Source organism: Cibotium barometz, chromosome 21 (assembly GCF_041138505.1).
Source record: "Cibotium barometz isolate CiBa-2024 chromosome 21, ASM4113850v1, whole genome shotgun sequence".
In the NCBI taxonomy this organism is placed as follows: domain Eukaryota; kingdom Viridiplantae; phylum Streptophyta; class Polypodiopsida; order Cyatheales; family Cibotiaceae; genus Cibotium; species Cibotium barometz.
In genome coordinates this window covers 32,628,327-32,650,894 of record NC_141066.1, presented here as the reverse complement: position 1 = coordinate 32,650,894, position 22,568 = coordinate 32,628,327, and the positions used below count along the sequence as shown (strand labels likewise).

General features: G+C 43.3%; 1 protein-coding gene across 4 annotated transcripts in view; it reads left to right on the top strand.

Annotated features, from left to right (window-relative positions):
• Nucleotides 1-1,040: 1,040 nt before the first annotated feature.
• The window catches only part of LOC147627093 (Nucleotidylyl transferase superfamily protein), a 39,329-nt gene continuing 17,801 nt past the window's right edge, over nt 1,041-22,568 (top strand). For all 4 annotated transcript variants that reach the window (XR_015268442.1, XR_015268443.1, XM_086815665.1 and 1 more), the window contains exons 1-7: nt 1,041-1,392; nt 2,158-2,277; nt 2,685-2,870; nt 2,944-2,995; nt 3,663-3,728; nt 4,086-4,172; nt 4,325-4,417. Coding sequence is in view for 2 of the 4 variants with exons in the window: in XM_086815665.1 (XP_086671791.1) it covers nt 1,160-1,392; nt 2,158-2,277; nt 2,685-2,870; nt 2,944-2,995; nt 3,663-3,728; nt 4,086-4,172; nt 4,325-4,417 (837 nt within the window). In the remaining 2 variants the exon portion in view is untranslated. The remainder of the gene's footprint in view (nt 1,393-2,157; nt 2,278-2,684; nt 2,871-2,943; nt 2,996-3,662; nt 3,729-4,085; nt 4,173-4,324; nt 4,418-22,568) is intronic.

The window sequence follows — 22,568 nt, the reverse complement described above, 5'->3', positions numbered from 1 at the left end:
ACACATATTCCAATTTTTTACAATTATAAAACTGGCTCACACATGGCACATCATGGCCGGTTATAAAGGAATTATTATGACAATAATATTATGATATAAAGTGAAATGATATTTGAATCATCATCATGACATCATGTCTCTAACGAGATGATTCCAATAATAATATATTATTAAATTATTATGATAATAATATTCTAACATAAGTGGATTCATTATTGTCATCATGTAATCATGTCTCTAAAGATGTTTCATAACATTATAATGTAGAGTGATTATCACGTCTCTAATGATTATTTAAATAATAATACTATCTCTATAAAATCACTTTACATCATGATATTATTGTCATAGAAATTAAGACACATCATTATTGTCACAGTAATTTAGAGTACTCTAAAATGGCGATTCTGAATCATCATTATTATAGTAATTTAAAGTAGTCTAGAATGATGATTCAAATAATGTAAAATTCTTTATAAATTATAATATTATTATAATAATAATTTAAAGACATAATATTGTCTCTGAACTAGTATGATGATATCATAATATAAAGTGAAATTCAAATAAGAAACATGATATTATTATATAATTATCATCACACACACATAAATAATAGTCTCATGTCGATCGTGTGTTAGTGCAACAGTTAGAATGGAGGAATGGAGTTTGAGATTCTTTAGGTTGTGGGTTTGAATCTCCCCTATGCGAGCGATGGCGCTTGTGTGTGTGGGTGATAACATGTATATTTTTTATTTTCAAGCCAAGATTAAAAAAATAACAATAAATAATAGTCTCTGTCCATAGGCACATGTATACGTACACGCAGGCATACAAACCAGAACCAACATTTTTAAGTTTTGTGTTAGTGGGAAGGTGGATTATCCATCGGCTCTCACAACACACACCCCTGTCACGCAGTTTGATGGCATTGAATGTGGTTCCTCACAATGAAACCCAATTGTTCTGCCAACTCAGCTACGCGCATGTGGGCCCAACATTTTTAAGTTTTTACCACTGATTGAGGATAGCCATCCACCAAAAGTAACAATTGCCCAAGAATAGTGAGAATAAGAATATAGAGATCTATATATATTAGACAATGATCATAGATTCAAGGAATGTGTTTTAGCTAAGATTTTCAAAGTGGCCACAGGAGATGGCTTCTGCTGCTGCTTTCGCAGAAAATGGGGGCCCTGAGCAAGAAGAGCAGGAACAGATCATTACTCCATGGGAGGTTTCTGCAAAGGACGGTGGCCGGATCGACTACGATAAACTGATAGTTCAATTCGGCTGCCAAAAGCTGGAGCAAACCCTAGTTCAACGTGTAGAGAGTATCACTGGCAAGCCTGCCCACCCTTTTCTTCGCAGAGGAGTCTTCTTTGCTCACAGGTGTGTTTTCCTTCTCTGTGTAGAGAGTAAGCTTGGCTTTTTCTGTGTGGAGATAAAGCTTTCTTTGTGAGGATTTCGAGGCTGAGGTTCTTGCTTTGTTATGCTCCAATGTCCACATGTGTTCTTAAACGATTCTGTATATTTATTTGTATCCCTGTATTTTATGCTCATACATACATGTTAATGTATCCTGTATAGTATATACGTACGTCTGTATATACATACATGATTATGTATATGCATGTGTATGCATATATGATCACGTATATGTATCTACGAGTATGTACACATGCTCATCTTCTATACCTTCATGCACCCGTGTACTTTTTTCGCATCCTGCACCTGGATTTTGAATTTGTATGTGTATACAGATTACATCTATGTGTGTGTTTCTATGACACAGGCCATGATAACACACACATGATTCACAAATGTCATGTATATGCTACTATGAGATTTCAGTGTTTCATACACGTGAGAAAAGCTCACACACCCTCTACTCCTATTCATAATGGACATTCTTTCTCATCCTGTACGTGTGAACATTTATACATCTTAATGTGATCACGTGTCTGCACGTGCAAGTATGATATCTACGTGCCCTCATAGCACACATGCATGAATATACACATGTGATCATTTATATGAATGTGAGTATATACACGCCGTTATAGCACACATTTCATCCATCTGTGTGTCTCTTTTTAGGATTTTTAGGGTTTGAAATCTAAAGGTTCTTGGTGTTCTTTGCTCTTTTGAATGCAGAGAATTTGATAGAATCCTCAATATCTATGAGAAAGGGGAGAGGTTTTATCTCTACACTGGCAGAGGGCCTTCTTCGGAATCTTTACATTTGGGACACCTCGTCCCATTTTTGTTTACAAAGTTAGTAAACTATTAATCATGTTTTGAGATTTATTCATGTTTGTGTTAGTGCAAACAAATTATGCACATTCACAGACGAATATATGAGCATGTATGGGATGTGTAAAAAAAATTTATGTGCATCTACATGATATATACACATATTTATGATGTATACAGGTATGTGTATCTATGAATTCATACACATGCATGGGCATATAAGCATATGTATATCTAGAGACTTAGTCATGCTCGAATTGATGAAACAGGAAACTACTAGATCATTGCAGCCATGAGACATTGTAGTTATTCATTATATCCCTGAAAGCCTCTGAGTATAGATGTTGTTTGCTCCTTCATATAAATTATGGAGGTTTTTTTTGAAGATTCTTATCTTGGAAGAAAAATATGTTGATATATATTTACAGATATTTGCAAGATGCTTTTAAAGTACCTCTTGTCATACAACTCACGGATGATGAGAAGTGTATGTGGAAAAGCATCACCGTGGAGGAAAGTAGACGCCTGGCTCGGGAGAACGCCAAGGACATAATTGCGTGTGGTTTTGATATCAGTAGAACCTTCATCTTTTGTGATTTTGATTATGTTGGAGGGTAAGGGACTTGTGATTTTAACATTGTCGTGGGATACGTGAAGAAGGTATTTTACTAGGCTTCTGTTTTCCAGAAACTTTTATCAGAATATGGTGCGGATTGCCAAGTGCGTTACGTTGAATCAAGTAAGCATTTTCACATCTACACGTGTCTACTTCAAATAATGGCTGTTTATGAGTATCTTTGCCCTTTTAAGGTTGTTTACAGATCACCCTTTGATGGGCGGACACATGGTTGCAATGGGGGAGACTCCCCATCCATATCTTGCCAATCCCGGCTCATCTGTTTGATGTGTGAAACACATAACTGGGGGGAGTGAGCATGTTTACATACTACACATTGTATTTTAGCGTTTCATTGCACCCTGAAAAGCTTGCTGGCATTTGCTGGCTGGTTGCCAAGAATGAAGAGGCCCAAATTTTGTCCTAGACAGGAAGCTACAAAAGCTTACAGGATCTAGATTATTTTCTTTTTATAAATTGGCAAAAGCAACATATTCTTATTATTTATTATCTGGATTGTACTAATTCTAATCTGTGTGCAAACAAATATATAATATTTATGTATTTGTATATCAAAACGAATTTTTCATGAACCACACAGCATGTACTTTTAGTTTGGTTTTCAAAGTGCCAGTCAATGAGGTATCTTTGCACACTGCTTCCAAGTCAAATTTCAATGTTTATGTTGATTTGGTGTTTATATATTTGTGGCCCTGATTTTAGCACATTATGTTTGCACAGAGAAATTATGCATTTGCCATGCTTTTGTTTGTCACTCTGGCATGTGCAGGCTAGAGGAATTTTTGGATTTACAGGGGAAGATCACATCGGCAAAGTGAGCTTTCCTCCCGTGCAGGTAGGAACTCAATCTCACTTGGCTGGAATTGTGCACAGAACCTCCACGCTGAGTTGTATCTGTCTTGTAAAAGCCTGGCAGCTGTCTACAACCAACATGAACATCTCTTGTTATCTTGTACACGTGTTTTATGATCTATCATCCCAGTTTTTAGATTCACATCTTTGTACTGTTATGGTTCAGTTTACTGAAGGTTAAAATCTTTATGAACACCATTGTAAGGCCTTTAGTATATTTGAGGTGCTCATTATGTTTGCGCCATCTATCTTATGAAGACAATCTTTTATATTTTGATATTATGCAGTTATTCTTTAGGGTAGAAGCTCAATTAAGCAAATTTTTTTTGGCTGACTGCAGGCAGCTCCATCTTTCTCGACATCCTTTCCTCACTTGTTCGGGGAAAGAAGAGATATTCATTGTCTAATACCATGTGCAATTGATCAGGTGCGTTTCTTTAATTGTGTTGCATGCTCTCTCTATCTATATGCAGCTATCCACTCTTCTGGACCATTTCTTGATTTTTCAGATGTAATGTTTTGCTAGGTTTCTCATTGAATGTCTCACATTTCTACAGATACCTTATGTTTTGGCTGCAGGACCCCTATTTCAGAATGACTCGAGATGTAGCTCCTCGAATCGGTTTCCATAAACCAGCTCTTATCGAATCACTGTTCTTTCCAGCATTACAGGTGCCAATTAGCATTGCTACTTAATATTTAGACCTCTGTTCAACCAGTAAGTTTTTTGTGTTCTTCATGAGAGAGAGAGAAGGAAATATTATTGTCTACAAAAGATCAAAAGTGTTACAATTTATACATGAAGTAACTATATCATGGAATAAAGATGAGACAATCTGGCTGAAGAAATGCATCCATGTAGTTGCTGGAACATGTAGTGGAAAAAAATGCCCAGGTCTCTGGTAGAAACACCTAAACGATTTAAGTGTCTCTTCAAAGCCAATACGGAGGAGGATGAGACAAGTGCTGTAGAAGATCTCAATGCAATAGACGAGTTTCCTATCTCAGTAGAGCATCCATTGGCAAAAGAGCCAAAAGAAGAGCCAACAATTCCAATTCCAATGCAGGTAATTTGGCAGGGCCAAAGAGTTGGGAGATGAGCCTATGGATGGACATGTTGGGAATGGAGGGAAGTTGTGGAGCAAAGGTCTATGGTTTGTTCCAATGCTCCAAGTTGAGCAGGAGGGGATGTCACATGCAGTCACGTCCCTAGATCCTAGGACCTCCTTGTCCTAGATAAACACCCTTACCACTCCAGCTATCACCTCATTTACCATGTAGATGCTAAATTGATGTCATTGTCTAGAAAAGGGAAGTAGGACTGGTGCTAAGTTTTGCAAGAATTATGGGACGAGACATTGATGGCTTACTATGAATCATGCGTGCAAACATGATCACCTGTAGTCTCTCCATCCTTCTCTAGTCATCTTACCTAAGCTTTGGTTCCCAAAAGGAGACTCTGTACATCTTTGTAGGTATATAGTGTATCAAAAAGCCATTCCTTAGTGTTGTGATGCTCCTTGAACCATCCTCAAGCTTGAGGTCTAATTGCCACGAGATTGCTTGGTACTGATGGCAACAATTTAGCGTGCCATACCTGTAACATGCGGAAGCTTTGGGGTCGAATCGGTAACTTAAATGCTCAGAATTCAGAAATCTTTCACGATGAACATAACGCACAAAACTGAAGTAGATGTGCAGAAAAGAGAGAGAGAGAGAGAGAGAGAGAGAGAGAGAGAGAGAGAGAGGGAGAGAGAAATGAAATGTTATATTAACGTCTTCAAAAGGCCAAAGTGACCTATGAGACCAAAGTTACAACCATATGAGATCTGATACACTATTTGGAAAAGAAAAGAAAGGACTGAAGGTAAGTATCTAGCCCTACAATACATCAATAGGGAGCATCCGGAAGCAGCAACTAGGGGGAGAGAGAGAGAGAGAGAGAGAGAGACTTTTAGGAATTTATTCAGGAACAATCCACGGGCACATTGGCTAGGATCAATACATTCAATGAATACAAAACAAACAAATATGTCGAAGTAGAATCCAAGTCGATGTCAAGGCACAAGATCTTTGATGTCGAGCACACCATGACGATGACCCACAAGAAACTCTCACGGGGGTAGTACCAGATCTAATATCCAAATCCAATGAATTCAAGTCCAGGTTCCAGGTCGAGGTTCTAGTCCAAGTTCCAATCCAAGTCCAAGTCTAGGTTCTAGTCCTAGTTCATATCCAAGGATCACTCGCTCATCCCATGAGTAATCTCCACAACTCCTACAGTCTTGTCAATGAAGAAAACCATGTAAAAGCTCTTTTTGGCAAGAAAATTGACATAAAACTTGTTCTAATGGACTTTGAGCGATAAAAACCTCCAAAAAGTAGTTTTTAGGGTTTTTGGAGCATATTTAGGGTTTTTGAAATTTTTAGGGTTTTGGAATTTTCAGTCCGTACAGCTCCACACATGTCCATACAGCTCCATACACGCGTCCGTATCGCCCATGCATATGCCCATACAAGTCTAGGGTTGACTGTACATCTGAAAAGCAAGTTGGAGAAGGTGTTGATGGCGACGAAGAAGCTCTCCATGATCATAATGATATCCACACACACTCCACGATCTCCTTCATGATGCTACAAGAGAGGTTCAAGCCTTTTTATACCCGAAGAGGGCTCTGCTTTTTACCAAAAGCTTAACCAAGCTTTTGCTTTTACCATTTTCCCTTTGCTTTCCACTTCATAATAAAATATTACTCACTTTTGTCAAAGTTCTTTAACTTTGCTTTTCTAACTTCAAGGCCTTGCTTTTCAGCGTTGGAGCTACTTTTTGAAAAAGCGGCTTTTAGCTTTTTGGTCCGGCTCAGTCTTCTCTTGCCAGTGGTGCCCTTGGCTCGCGGTTAACCTAGTTTGATTTTTTGCTTTTTCTTGCTTTTTGACCAAGACTAGTGCTTTTTCTTGAGCAAACCTTATGGTCCTTGTCCCCATGCCTTCTTTCACTTGTTCGGTGTCCGGGCAAGGGTTCTATCATTTGAAATAGAGCTAGGAGGGCCAAATAGTTACTTTCGCTCCCTCTTACATCGCAGCTGTTCTCAATCGCGGGCTACAAGTGTTCCAAGCATATCCATATTTTTGCAAGTACATTCATATGTTCCAAGTATATCCATATGTTCCCAGTACATCAAGTACATCCATATGTTTCAAATATTTCCCAGTACTAGCCTTGTCGAGTGAGCTTGTGCATCTAGTCTTTTCCCATATCTGTGATGTCATCTGCTCATATGGCAATATCTCTATGCCTTATCTTTGACCAGTGTCTTTGTTCTTGATGGTACTTCTTCAGGGCTTGTCACATGTGTTAGATATAACAAATGCATACTTATGCTCTGCAAAAACTAGACAGAAGCTAGTCAACAAACAGTTATGCATCATTCGCGTCTATTAGGTACTTCAAGTACTGGCCAGGTAGTTTGGAGCCGAGTGGACTATCACGTGCCATAAATCCAAGCATTGTCCACACATCAAAAACAGCACACAAAGTCAAAGAAATTCAAACATACATCAGTATATAGTGCACAAGTAATGATTCTCATGTTCATGGATTGTCCTGTCTGGTTTCATCGGAAACTGTGCTGAGCTATCTGGCTCTTGATATCTAGTTTCATCGAAAACTGTGTTGAGCTATTTGGCTCCCGAGGGAAACCGCTCAGACTATCGCTCAAGGCCATCTGGTTACTAGGACCACCCGAGAGTTCGCTCAAGGCCATCTATCTGGTCACTGGGACCGCTCGAGAATTCACTCAAGGCCATCTGATCACGATGATCGCCCGGGAGTTCATCAATAGTTATCTAGGCCATCTGGTCGCATTGATCGCCTGACTACGAAATCCAATACAGTCATCTGGGCCATTTGGTTGCAACGAGAGCGCGACTGTGAAGTCCAAGATATCTGGCATCGTTGCTGTTCAATGGGTCATTTGGGATCATTGCCTCCCATATACAAATCTCATTTTGGCATTGTTGTCGTCCAATGGGTCATCTGGCATTGTTGCCTCCCATATACAAATCTCGCTCCTTGGGCTATCGGGTATTGTTGCCACCCAAACTAGAGCATGTTCAAATAATCATTATATAAGCAGAATAATGATCAATTTCAGTCCATTATATACAATGAAGAGGGCTAGAGGCACCATCCCCCTCTCTTGAATCCGTCCTGATCGCAAGACGTCCATATCCGTACTTCAAATACATGTGGACCAACCACTTCCTCATAAGCTCGTAGTATATCTGGATAGTCCTTGAAGTACTTCTTTGGCATCCATTCCCAAGAGGGATTTTATGACCAATGTCTTTCCTCTTTTCTCATAGAATGGAACACAATCTGTTCTGGCTCTTCCACCCCTAGTGGATCCTCCAAAACATGCTCCTCTAGGGGTAATCTGTACATGGTTTCAATCAACTGTCATGGAAGGCATTATGTGTCCTCCAATGATATGAAAGGTCCAACCGTTGACATACATGGTTCATCTTCTTGGTATCCTGAAAAAGGTCCGAATATCGTCATTCTCCGACTTTGGCAATCCAAAGATAAAATCCATAACAATATTCTCCCATAGAACATTCAATGGGTGCAATAATCTTGCTGGTGTTTGTCGATCAAACTTGATCTTTTGACAAACCAAACATTCTCGAACGTATAACTCAATGTCCTTTCTCATACAAGGCCAATAAAAGTAGCTTTCCAAAGCTTAAGTTGTAGTCAGTATGCTTCTTTGCCCTACATAAGGTGGACCATGGCTTTTCTTTGTTCACTTTTGGCCTCAAATCGTTTTCTTACATAAACAGGTTTGCATCGTAAGGAAATCCTTTTTGATGACATAAGAAGTCACCATATCTTCATTCTGCAATCAGTTCCAAAATATATTTGAAATCCTCTTTGGTAGCATAAAGATTCTTCATTGAAGTAAAATCCATATGGTAACCCATAGAAACCGCATGGCTCAGGAGTCTCCCAGATAATGCATCTGCTACCTTATTGTCTTTGACGTTCATAGGCCACAATATGGCCTTCTTGGTTCAAGACCATTTGAATGCAAGCTCATCATGTTCAACCACAAAAACGTCTAGAATATCCAATACTGGTCCTTTGCCAACATAGAGTTTCAATGCTTCAAAGGATTCTGTTTCAACTTTGGTCCACAAAGATCCCACGACTTTCTTTGTCAAAACTTGCAATGGTCTAGCATCCACTGCAAACCTCTTGACGATATTCATGGCATGATACCAATTTGATAATCCTTCCAAAATGGTGGCTCTAAATTCTTCCAAAATGGTGGGCCCCTTTGGCACGAAGATAGGCTTTGGCAGCTTTAACTCCTTCCGCTCGGTGGCTCTTTCTGAAACCGGCCTTCAGAAATTTGACGGGCGGTGAAACAAACACTCGCACACAAAACACTTCAACATCTTTGAGAACCTGGAAAAGGAGAACAAACAGGGGGAGCTAGAGTGCTCCTGCAAATAATACAAGGACACCAATTGGCCCCAAAACGCAGTGGCGCCCCTTGCGGTATTTCTTTACTTGATTAAATTTGAGTACAAAGTGCAACTTGTAGAATCCTCCACCAACAGGATCCCTTATAGTTTCACCTAGGACTTCCAAATGAGAACTCTCGTTATTACAGCACCGCATACCATAGAGAAGGCACACCTGTACAACACCTCCCCGCTTCCAAAGGTCTTCTCCATCTCTACCATGGATCCCTCAAACCCTTTCCCAAACAGTAGTAGGGCTGTACCATACCACATGTCCTTCCCTATAGCCACAGCTTGCATGTAACCTCGAGAAACTACAACCTGTTCACATGAATCCAAGACATGTTTTCCACATGAAACCAAAGATGTCATGTGCAGAGTGGGTATCTACCGTGTGCTATACGCATGCAAGACTAGTTTTGAGGCTTGGGGAAGCTTGGAACTAGGCAGGCTGATTGACGAGCTGAGTTAGGGATATACTAACGGGCGGGCACCCAAGTATGGACGGGCGGGCGGCCAAGTGTGGACGCCCGATGAACAGGCCAAGAGCCTATAAAAGGGTGGCCAAGGTTAGTTATTGGATATAGAGAGTCTCGCGAGTTTGTGAGAGCTCTATGGTCTTGGAGCCTGGATCTAGTGCAGACGTGCACCTGCTTTATGCAGCCGAGGCCGGCAGCAATCTCGAGGCCCGCGGGGGCAGCTTCGTGGCGGTATGGGACGTCGCGAGGAGGAGATTGGTCGGTACGTCAACCTAGTTAGCTCAGCTCGTGGCTCGGTGGGGATTTGACAGTGGTATCAGAGCATACCTCGTGAACGAGCAAGTCGGTAGGTAGAGAAGAAGAGGTCGAAGAACGGTATGTGTTAAAAAAGCTTGCTGTTTTTTCTGTGCATACTGCAGTTTTCAGATTTGGTATGTGTTTTTTCTTCATCAAAGAAACCCATGTTGATGGGAGATGGTAGGATTAGTAAGGGTTGATTGCTTTTGCAAAGAAGAGGCCTGCTTTTGTTGTGCAGTCGCATAACCTGCAGGGAGAGAAAACCAAAAAAAAAAAGCATGTTGCTTTCGTTGAACGCATGAGCGAGAGAGCACGTGTGAGAAGGTGGCTACGCGGGCAGGTGGATGCGTTGACATGTTTGCAGGCAGTGGCTAACGGCGGGCTGGAGACGCCTAAGACTAGGCGGCCAAGCAACCAGGCCAGGCCGGCGGCTAGGCCAGGCCACGTGGCCTTGTGGCCAGGCTAGCGCAGCCAGCCCAGGCGGCTCCTAGGCCAAGCGAACGCCCAGCCCAGGCCAGGCCGGCAGGGCCACGATGCCATGAAAACCCAGGCCCACGCGGACTCTTGCAGGCGGAGGACAGCGTGTCAGCAGCAGCCGTCGACGAGGAGCCGGTAGTGGTTGGCGACTGCAGCATGGCGACGTCAGCAGCCGGCAGTTCACGGGCTAATCCAGGAGGGAAGCGAAAAAACAAAACGCAAGGAAAGCATTTGTTTTTTTTTAAAAAAAAATAGTGCTTTCGTTTGTTGTTTTTTTTAGGGGAGTTTAAATTTTTTTTAAAAAAAGGTTTAAAAGTCCTCCCCTCTCCAAGGTTTCCAAAGGTGTTTATTTTTTTTAAAGAAAAGCGAATATATATATCCATATATATATATATATATATATATATATATATATATATATATATATATATATATATATATATATATATATATATATATATATATTTATTCAAGACAAAAAAAAACACAAAAGCTAAAGCAAAAGCTAAGCCTAGCTTTTCGAGTTTTTTTGGCTTTTGGGAAACCTTTATAAGCCCCCTCAAGTGGGCTTCTTGCCACACATCTCTCGAGTTCTCACGTTCTCAAGTTTTCAAGCTCTCAAGCTCGCTCGCACTTTCATTGTGCAAAGATCGAATTTTCTCTCCACGTACCCTCTTCACGATGTCGACCCAAGAATCAGAGTTGGAGCGCCTCGTGGAACGCGAAGGCTTGCCGGCTACGGAAGGCACTGATGCCGATCTTTTTGACGATTTTGTGTCAAAATCAGATTTCCAAGAGTTTAAAGTAGCTCTCGAAGCTTCTTCGACGGAACGTCAGGCACAAATCGCAGCCCAGATGCAGGCTTTGCAGAACTCCATCGCTCTCTTGACCACTACCCTCTCTACTTTCTCAGGTATGGATACCTTGGCTTCAGCTTTAGGCCCCAATATTACTCCGGAACTGTTCGGGGGCGAGCAAAAGCAGCGAACCAAGGAGATCGTGGACACGTGGCTACACAAGTGGCAAGTTCACTTTCAGTTTCATCCATATGATGATGGAAAGAAGATACAGTTAGCAGCAGTCCGGCAAAGCTTTGCTTTGGTGGAAGGAACTGAACTCTAAGCCAACGACTTGGGCACAATTTGAAGACATTTTCAAGAAAGAATTCCTCAAGAAAGAGGATGATTACGATGTTGTTGTCCGGTTTTCAGCTTTGACCATGACCTCGCAGCACCTCACTTATGAGGTCTACCTCCAGAAGTTTCGTGACTTGCAGATGAAAGCTACAAAGATGGATCCCACTACTCTTTTGGGGTTTTTCGTAGCTGGTTTACCAGACTCGTACCGATTACAGGTTAAAAATAACAAACGCAAAACATTGGACGAGGCCATCCATTCAGCTCGTATCTATGATGATACGATGGTCTCTTCCAAGTCGAAACCCGTTACTGAGCAGGGGAACAAGCATAAAAGAAAGTTCTCCGCACCTATGGCTAACACGAATGAAGGCAAGTCTTCATACCAACCTTCGAAGAATACAAGTTCGACACCAACGAAGAAGAAACGACTCCTTAGGGCTTTGAAGCTCAAGAAGGAAGGACGTTGTTTTATCTGCGAAGAAAAAGGACACATGCGTAACGAGTGCCCAAAGCAAAAGGGTACCAAGACAAACGCAGGACCCAAGCCAAAGGTAGCTAACCAGTTGTCTTTGACAGGTAAGTCAATTACTGTACTTTCTCGCCCTAGTACTTGTTCTGATTGTCTGTTCAATTCTAAAGTATTTGGCATGCATGATCTCCGAGTTTATGGAGAAGTGAATGGCCATAAAATTCACATTCTGTTAGACCCTGGCAGTTCGCATAACTTTGTTAACTACAAACTTGTGCAGAAATTGAGTCTTGATACGACACTCAGCGACCATACCTATGAGGTACGTCTACCTGCGGGAAGACAAGTTTGGGATCGCAAGGTGGAGATGCTTCCAATCCAGATTCAGGACTACAAAGATACTCTAGAATGCTATGTTATGCATCTGGAAAATGTAGACTTGTTATTAGGGATTGAGTGGTTTAAGACTCTTGATGTCCAGATAGATTGGTCTAGTCATATTTTTTCTTTTCAGCATAGGGACACCAAGTATAGTATTTTAGGTGATTGTATTCATCCCTCTCAGGGACCTCTTGTAAATACAATTGATTTTGGAAATATAATGAATTCTTCATTGTATACTGCTTTCCATTGTGTATTGATTCCACTTTCTTCTTTTCTCATCCCTTCCATGGATGTGAATGAATTAAGTGTGTTTGAAAGCAAAGAATTACAGAAGATACTTGATTCGTTTCAAGATGTATTTCCTAAGGAATTGCCATCGGGTTTACCACCTGAACGGCAGTAGATCATCGTATTGACTTGATCCCTGGTGCTCATCCGAGACTGTACGGGTTACCGCAGGACATAGTCAGTGATAGGGACTCTAAGTTTACGAGTGACTTTTGGAAACTTGTTTTTGAGAAGTTGGAAACAACTTTGAATTTGAGTTCCTCAGATCATCCTCAATCTGATGGCCAGACTGAAAGAGTGAATCAGATTTTGGAGGATATGCTTCGAGCATATGTATCCAAAAGACAGAATTCATGGGAGGATTATCTTCCTATGTTAGAATTTGCATATAACAGTACTAAGCATACGAGTACAGGGTTTAGTCCTTTCATGCTTATGTACGGCTTTCAACCAAGATCACCTGTTACAGTAGGATTCTCAGGACTTCAGCATGATGCAGCACTTAATTTTTTGCAAGATATGCAGGAAATGTTACAAGTTGCAAAGGAATCTATTAGAAGTGCTCAAGACCGAGACAGGTTTTATTCTAATAGACATCATTCACCTAGAGAGTTCTCTGAAGGAACGATGGTGTATTTGCGAGTTTCGAAAGATTCCGAGACTTTACGGACAGGTAGATCTCCGAAATTATCCCCTAGATACTGTGGACCATTTCGTGTTACGCGACGGATTGGTTCAGTTGCATATGAATTGGATTTGCCTTCTCATGTGAAAGTTCATCCTGTATTTCATGTCAGTAGACTTAAGGAAGTACTGGGTGGAGCAGATCAGTTAGTTACTCCTCAAGAAATCATAGAGGTCCAGGACATGACATTTGTTCCGCACGAACTTGAAAAGATTCTTGGATTTCGTGAACGACGATTGCGTCATACGCTTATCACGGAATACAAGATCAAGTGGAAGGATCGTGTTGAGGAGGACGCTACATGGGAGACATTGACTTCTCTTCAGAGAGATTACCCTGGCTTTTTAGTGAGCTCAGGAGTAAGCTCTTAGAGGAAGGGGAGTATGTCATGTGCACAGTGGGTATCTACCGTGTGCTATACGCATGCAAGACTAGTTTGAGGCTTGGGGAAGCTTGGAACTAGGCAGGCTGATTGACGAGCTGAGTTAGGGATATACTAATGGGCGGGCACCCAAGTATGGACGGGCGGGCGGCCAAGTGTGGACGCCCGATGACCGGCCAAGAGCCTATAAAAGGGTGGCCAAGGTTAGTTATTGGATATAGAGAGTCTCGCGAGTTTGTGAGAGCTCTATGGTCTTGGAGCCTGGATCTAGTGCAGACGTGCACCTGCTTTATGCAGCCGAGGCCGGCAGCAATCTCGAGGCCCGCGAGGGCAGCTTCGTGGCGGTATGGGACGTCGCGAGGAGGAGATTGGTCAGTACGTCAACCTAGTTAGCTCAGCTCGTGGCTCGGTGGGGACAGCCAAGACTGTGGGCTCGCCCACGGCTGTCATGGTTGGGAGGTGAGTCAGGCCTGCACCCCCTTGTTGTTTGTTTGTTCGTTTGTTTGCAAGATTCGAGTTTCGAACCAAGATCGATCACGAGGGGATCCGTGGGGATTTGACAAAAGACCTGTATCCCATAAACCATAGGCCTGTTTCCTCGAAACCAAAGTCCTGTTCCCTCTCGAAAAACCAGTGTCCTGTTTCCATGAGAAATCCACAGATACACCATCCAAGCACAGTGCCAGAACTAGGGTTGATTTCCACAGCAATACCGTGCGCTTTTTCCATATCCCAGAGAGATAAAGACACCAGACGTGTCAAGCAACCCCTGAATACACATAAGTTCAAGACGAAGAGGAACAACACCTCTCTTCCGTGAACATCATCCCATGTATATCTAGCTTGATCTTCTTTATCCAAGTCTCTTCAATAGGGTCTGCAAATTCACGATGAGAGAGAGAGAGAGAGAGAGAGAGAGAGAGAGAGAGAGAGCCTATCTCTATTCTCCTGCCAACCAGCCACCCACGTGCATCCCATAGAGAGAAAAATAGAGAACTCTCTGATGGAGGTGTCGATGATTTGGCAGACGGCGAGAGTGATCATGGAGGTCTTGCTGGTGCCAAACTGGGGGGTGATGACATTGCGGTTCAGGATGATGGGACAGATAGCGCGGTGCTGAATGGCCGAGGGCCTCTCGAAGCCGTAGGCGTAGATGCCCTGCAGGAGCTTGTCCCGGATGCCCGTCGCGAAGCTGCTGTACACCTTCACGCCCGGGCTTGTCTCGAAGGCCATGCCGTCGTCGTTCGCCGACGCCGCGTCTCCGCCATTGTCCTGTTGCACGATACCACAGAGGCAATCGCCTCGCCTGCACCACCACCTGCAATAGTGCTCGCCATAGCCGAAGGAAAGCAAACAAAAACACCGACCCTTGCTCTCTCTGTCCAGTGCTACCTGTGTTGAAGCTCTATGCGTCGCTTGTGCTCCTTGCAACCAGCCATACAAGGAGAGGAAGCGCCCGCACACCACACGACCAACGAATTCCGCCACCCTAAACTTTTTAACAAGGATGCGATTCAGTTCGCTTTTCTCCAAAAACTAAAAGCAATAGCAAAAGCACATCCTCCAAATAAAAATTATTATTTTATCATCAAAGGTTTTAAAACCTTCTAAACTTTAATTCCTTTTGTCCTCTTCACACTTGGGCTGGCCACACATGGGTTTCTTTCTGGACTCCAAACGGATGCCATTCACACTGTCCATCCCGTGCCCGTGCCCACCTGCATACTGTCCAGAGGAAAACACGGGTCGTAACATACCCCCCTCTTGAAAAATAGCAAGCGTCCTTAATTGCACTCAATAACATAGTAAGGCATCCTAAGAGCAAAGATTCCCCATATGACAAAAGCAATGCCCCTTCCAGTGCATCTGGGTGATGAAACAATCATCCTGGACAATAAGGCCACACCGTCACGTGAAAGTGACAAACAACTCTTGCTTGTTCCTTCAGAACCTGCAGCAAAAGTCTAAAACCAAGTGGAAACACGTAACCTGTGTTAGCCAAAAACAAAACCATGCATCATTCTACATATGACACATATATGCATTCGCAAACAATATGCTCCTCAAGATGCTCTACCTACTCCAAAATAACAGTCTAAGGACTGCTCGCAAGCCTTACACCCATGGATATCCCGCAGGACCCACGACTGGAGGTACAAACATGAGCATATGAAGGCACTCAATGCATCTAAACTATACATCCACGAAGTACTTTCCACATATGTTTGTCTTGATGCTTTACCTACTTTGTACATGGCCATCCCGCAGGAGCCACACCCAGTGATGCATCCATGAACATAATAAAGTACTTGATGTATCATACCAATATACATGCATCACACGACACAATCCAGAGTATTACCCAATGTATTCTCAATGGTACTAGGATCCAATGGCACTAGAATACAATAATACCTCAAAAAGTGTATGCATACATGCACAAATAGAGTTCGATACATATATCCATGAACCAAACCAACTCTAAGACTGCTCGCAAGACTTATGCCCTTCATAGAGTCTCGAAGTGTTAGCTCAGGTTGTTGCAGACTTTGAGCTCAACCAAACCATGCCATTCCAAAGGAGACCAACTCCACAAATAGCATCATCTCAATATCCAATTGACCAATCTTGTGGTCAAGAACAGCGAGAACCATATGACAAAGATCAATGTCCCAAAATTTCCTCAGTCATACTTTAGTTCCAAAGGCAAAAACCATCCATAGTTGCAGTTATAGTTCAAGGTGCGGCCGACTGTGAACCATACTCAACTTTACCATCTCGTGTGACTAGTACACAATATCATAGAAGTCCCATAAGCAGATGTACTGACAGCCTCAGTACCTTCGGGTGAATACAAAGATGTCACCAAGCGACTCCTAGATAACAACTGAGCGTGTCTGTAACAAGGGAGTGGAGGTGCTACCCCCCTCTTGAGCATCAGGCAATGCTCCAGACCCCAGTTCTGCTGAACTTGAATGAGCCGTCGCAACAATCGGCCCCAACTCAAAGGCATCAAGATAAAGCTGCACTACCTAAGGTGAATCTACTAAGTCACCCTCCTCCATCCACTTCGCATCCATCAGTGAACAGTTCTTGAACTTCACAAGATAGCGACAGGAAACTTTACCTCGTACCTTTCTTTCCTTGTGTGCTAGTATCTGCTCGGGAATAAGAACCTCATCAAGTTCCTCCACTTTTGGCTGAGCCTCATCTGATACATCCTCAAGCACCCAAAACCTGCTTGCACTCCATCCAAGTGGTAAGCACAAGTCCCCTAGCATAGTAGATCACCACTGCTAAACATAGAAAGAAGTTGCCTTCTGAACCCATGAAGCCTTCGTGAAGATACCACTGGTGATAAAAAAAAAGTGTCGAAAGCCATAGCCTTCAACCCATGTTTTGCACCATAACACTTCAACTGCTTCTTGTTCCTGGCTGACTACTTCTTATCCTTGGTGTCTTTTCTCATGAGCTTCATCCTCAGCTTTTGCTCTTCACCTCATATAGGCAAAGGCTATAATCCTGCACTGTCTCCTGTACTACCTTTTCACTTTCCACATGTTGAAGCTTTTGATGTGACAACCACGGGCTCGCCTCCTTGAGAAAGTTGACGATATCCCAGCAATGGAACCATGAAACCGGCCTTTAGAAATTTGACGGGCGGTGAAACAAACACTCGCACACAAAACACTTCAACACCTTTGAGAACCTGGAAAAGGAGAACAAACAGGGGGAGCTAGAGTGCTCATGCAAATAATACAAGGACACTGATTGGCCCCAAAACGTAGTGGCGCCCCTTGCGGTATTTGTTTACTTGATTAAATTTGAGTACAAAGTACAACTTGTAGAATCCTCCACCAACAGGATCCCTTATAGTTTCACCCAGGACTTCCAAATAAGAGCTCTCGTTACTACAGCACCGCATACCATAGAGAAGGCACACCTGTACAACACCTCCTTGCTTCCAAAGGTCTTCTCCATCTCTACCATGGATCCCTCAAACCCTTTCCCAAACAGCAATAGGACTGTACCATACCACATGTCCTTCCCTATAGCCACAGCTTGCATGTAACCTCGAGAAACTACAACTTGTTCACATGAATCCAAAGACATGTTTTCCACATGAAACCAAAGACCTGTATCCCATAAACCATAGGCTTGTATTCCATAAACCATAGGCCTGTTTCCTCGAAACCAAAGTCCCGTTTCCTCCCGAAAAACCAATGTCCTGTTTCCATGAGAAATCCATAGATACACCATCCAAGCACGGTGCCAAAACCAGGGTTGATTTCCACAGCAATACCCTGCGCTTTTTCCATATCCCAGAGAGATAAAGATAGAAGACATGTCAAGTAACCCCTAAATACATCGCGGTTCAGGATGATGGGACAGATAGCGCGACCTTGAATGGCCAAGGGCCTCTCGAAGCCGTAGGCATAGATGCCCCACAGGAGCCTGTCCCGGATGCCCATCGCGTCGAAGCTGTTGTACACCTTCACGCCCGGGCTTGTCTCGAAGGCCATGCCGTCGTCGCCCGCCGGCGCCGCGTCTCCGCCATTGTCCTGTTGCACGATACCACAGAGGCCATCGCCCCACCTGCACCACCACCTGGAGTAGTGCTCGCCTGTGATATGCAGCGGAAGTCTTTGTATTGGAAGATCCTGTCACACAAATGCTCACACCGTCTTCTGTATCCTGAGTTTCGTGAGTTTAGCAATCCATTTCAATACTTCAAACTTTAAAGAGATGAGTGAGAGAGATATGAGAACTGTACACCAGATTGGGTCCCGAATTACCCACTGAAGGGTCCCCTATCCCGATAACGAGATAGTATTTGCTTTATTTCTTTAGAGAGAATGACTGTGGACTTTAGATAAGCCAAACGCAAGATCTCGGAGGATCGGAGAGTGGCTGATCTGTACACTGCTGTAGAAACACCTCGATGTCCTGATCTCGAGCCTATGCACTCTTCCCAAGGGCGTGAGGAAGGGCTGCACACCTGAGGCTGAGAGAAGAAGAAGGTGGACTGTTCTACACTATGTTAGAATGCTGAAAACACTTATGAATGCTGTGTTACCTTCACCAGATGACTGCTGCATGTATGGATGATGCACAGAAGGCTGGATACTGATGCAAACTGCAGATTCAGGGCTGGAAACTGCTGTGGACAGAAACGCAGGCCTGTAGGGGTGCTGAGGGACTGAAACGCAGAGGTTTTGGGGCCGCTGGACAGAAACTGCAGGGTACTGAGGCTGCTGGACAGAAACGCAGAGGTATTCTGCTGCTGGACAGAAAAACGCAGGGTACTGCAGGCTGAATGCTGGCGTTGAACTGATGCTTGACGGTATGCTGAATTAGAGACTGTAGAGGACTGAATCAGGGCTGCTTTGATGCTGAAAACAGGCTGATTGGAGGTTGATAGCAGGCGCCTAGGGCTGTATGAAGCAAGGGGTTCTCAAGGGCTGGAGAAGCAAGCTTATGAGCTCCAAGGGCTGGATTAGTCTAGGGCTGAAGGCAAGAATGCTCCTAGGGCTGAGGAGGAGAGCTCTTAGCACAATGAAGACTGAATGAGAAAATAGGCTCTATGCAAGCCTATTTATACTAATTGGAGGTTGGTCATTTAATAAAGTTTTATATTTATAAATGCCCAATAATGCAAATAATGCTAAATAAATACTATTAAATATGGAAAAAATACCAGATAAATCCCAATAAATTTCCTAAGGCTTCGGGGATGTTCGAAATGATGCACAGGCATATGAATGCATATTATGCAGGATGCAGAGTGCTTTCTGATGCAAACCCTAAGGCTTCTACCGACTCTACATGCATGAATGATTCTCTCCAAGTGGGTTAAGGGACTTGATTGACTGACTGACCCGCTAAGGCTGAGGAATGACCTACGTAGCTCGTGGCTGACTTATCCTGGACTGAGGATGTACAATGGGGTCACGACGTACGACAAATATCATCCTATTGGGTTCTAAAATTGTACAACTGTTGCACTTCTGATGATGAACCATCTTGTCACCATGCATTGAGTGCAGAGTGCATGTGACATTCCCTCCTGATTAGCTTGGCGGCAGGTTCATGGCTTCCAAGTAGTCCGCCAATAACTGGGGGTACTCCTGGAAGAACTCCTCGTCGAGCCATACGGCTTCATGGGTGCCTCGATCTCGGAATTTTGTATAGAACTGACGAATCCGTCGACCGGAACCATGCTTCCATCGATGAAGAAGGATCTGCTCAGGCTCAATAACTTCTGCCTCGTCTACCACGTCTGGCTGCTGTTCATCTGAAACATCAAACACTTCTGGACCAACATATGGTTTTAGCCAAGAAACATGGAAAACATCATGCATTGTCCAACTGGCAGGCAACTTTAACTTCATTGAGACATCACTTATCTTCTTAACTATTGGAAAAGGGCCAAAACTACGGAATGAAAGCTTGGGACAACGTTTGCCCACTTGTTTCAATCTCTGCTTCATGATACGCAAATAGACCCAATCCCCTTCCTTGAAGTGGACATCTCGTCTAGGCTTATTTGCCTGTCTGGTATATGCTTCTTGAGCTTTGCTCAAGCGGTCCTTAACTGACTCAATGATCTCGGAAAATGATTCCGTGGTTTTATTAGCCTCTAAAGATGGAGACACCATTCTCGTCAAAAGAGAAGAAAAACGGCGACCAAAGGCTGCTTCATATGGAGTCCGTCCGACACTGGATGAATGCGTGTCATTCAAGATAGCTTGGACCAACGAAAGATAGTGCTCCCATTTGGACTGCTGGTCATGACAGTATGACTTGAGGACCAAAGGCCAACTGATTATAAATTTCTGTCTGGCCATCTGTCTGGGGATGGAATGCACTAGACAACTGCAACTTAGTTCCAAAGTTTTCAAATAATGCCCTCCAGAAATGCGAGGTAAACTTGGAATCTCTATCTGATGTTATGGTGCTAGGCAAACCACAAATTGGATACCAATGCTTGAGAAACAGACGGGCTACGTCCTCGGTTGTGGCCGTATGCTTGCATGGGATGAGCATGCAGAATTTACTAAAGCGATCCACAATGGTAAAACATTGAGTGTTACGGGATCCAGTGGATGCTGGTAGAGGCCCTACAAAGTCCATAGATATGTCGATAAAAGGTCCGTCGGGGATAGGCAAAGGTTGAAGTAAACCTGCCTTCTTTGTATGGGGAACCTTGACTTTTTGACAAATCTTACAGGCTTGTACATGTGCATAGACATCACGCCTCATTTTTGGCCAATAAAAGGACCGTTCTAATTTCTTGAGGGTACTGTTGATATCCCTATGTCCTCCAACTAAGGAGTCATGGGCATCGTGGAGAAGAGCGGAACGCTTTTCCCGAGTAACACAGAGACGGTTCTTGTAGAACAACCAACCGTTCTGTACTGAATAGTGGCCAGGCTCAGAAGTGAGGGCCAAACTATATTGAGTACCAAACTCAGGGGAGTCGACATATTGGTCTTTCATACTATCCAAGTCCTTCTCCGTGATTTCGAGAATGGTAGCTTCGTGGACTGCCTGGATGCTGGACTTTCGACTGAGAGCATCTGCTACTGGGTTATGCTTACCAGGAATGTATTCAATCATACCTCCAAATTGTTGGAAGATTTGACTCCACCTGGCCTGTCGATCACTCCACTGGGCACTTGGCATAGTCTGAAGCCACTTAAGTGCTTGGTGGTCTGTTTTCATTGTGAAAGCCTGTCCATAAAGAAAAGGCTTCCAATGTTTGAGCGCTGTGATCACACCCAAAAGCTCTTTGTCATATACCGAATACTTCTTTTCGGCGACATCCAACTTTCTGCTATAATATGCCACGGGTCTATTGTCCTGTTGGAGGACTGCACCTATGGCTACATTGCTGGCATCGGTGATGACCTTGAAAGGTTCGTCCCATGATGCTAACTTTAATACAGGTGCTTCTGAGGCAGCTTTCTGGAGTGCACGGAATGCATCAAGTGCCTTACCTGTAACTGAGACTTTCTGCTTGCGAGTCTTCACCCCCTTGAGCAAGTCGGTAAGAGGTGCTGCAAGGTTGGAAAATTGATGGACATGGGTACTATAGGCCTGACAAAGACCTACGAATGAACGGATTTCTTGGGCGGTCTTAGGAATGTCCCAATCTAAGATCTCCTGAACCTTTGATGGGTCCAGTCTAATCCCATCGGAACCGATGATGTAGCCCAAATATTAAACTTCCTTAACACCAAATATAGACTTTTTGGCGTTTATGTAGAGCTGATTATCTCGCAAAACTTGCAAGACTTTCTCCACATCTTTCTCATGCTGCTCCGCAGTGGCTGAGAAGACTAGTATGTCATCAAGGAATATGAAAACACACTTCCCAATATGGACTGCAAAAATCCTAGACATCATCTTATTGAACGTTGCGGGTGCAGTTGTAAGCCCAAAAGGCATGACTACGAACTCGTAGTGACCACGCTCTGTCCGAAAAGCTGTTTTTGGAATGTCAGCTTCAAAAATGCGGACCTGATGGTAACCACTCTTGAGGTCGATCTTAGTGAAAAACTTAGCACCGTCTAAACGCTCCAAAATGTACTCTATCCTGGGCATAGGAAACTTATTCTTGATAGTGAGTTTGTTTAATGCCCTGTAGTCTACACAAAGGCGTGCAGACTTGTCCTTCTTTTGGACAAATAG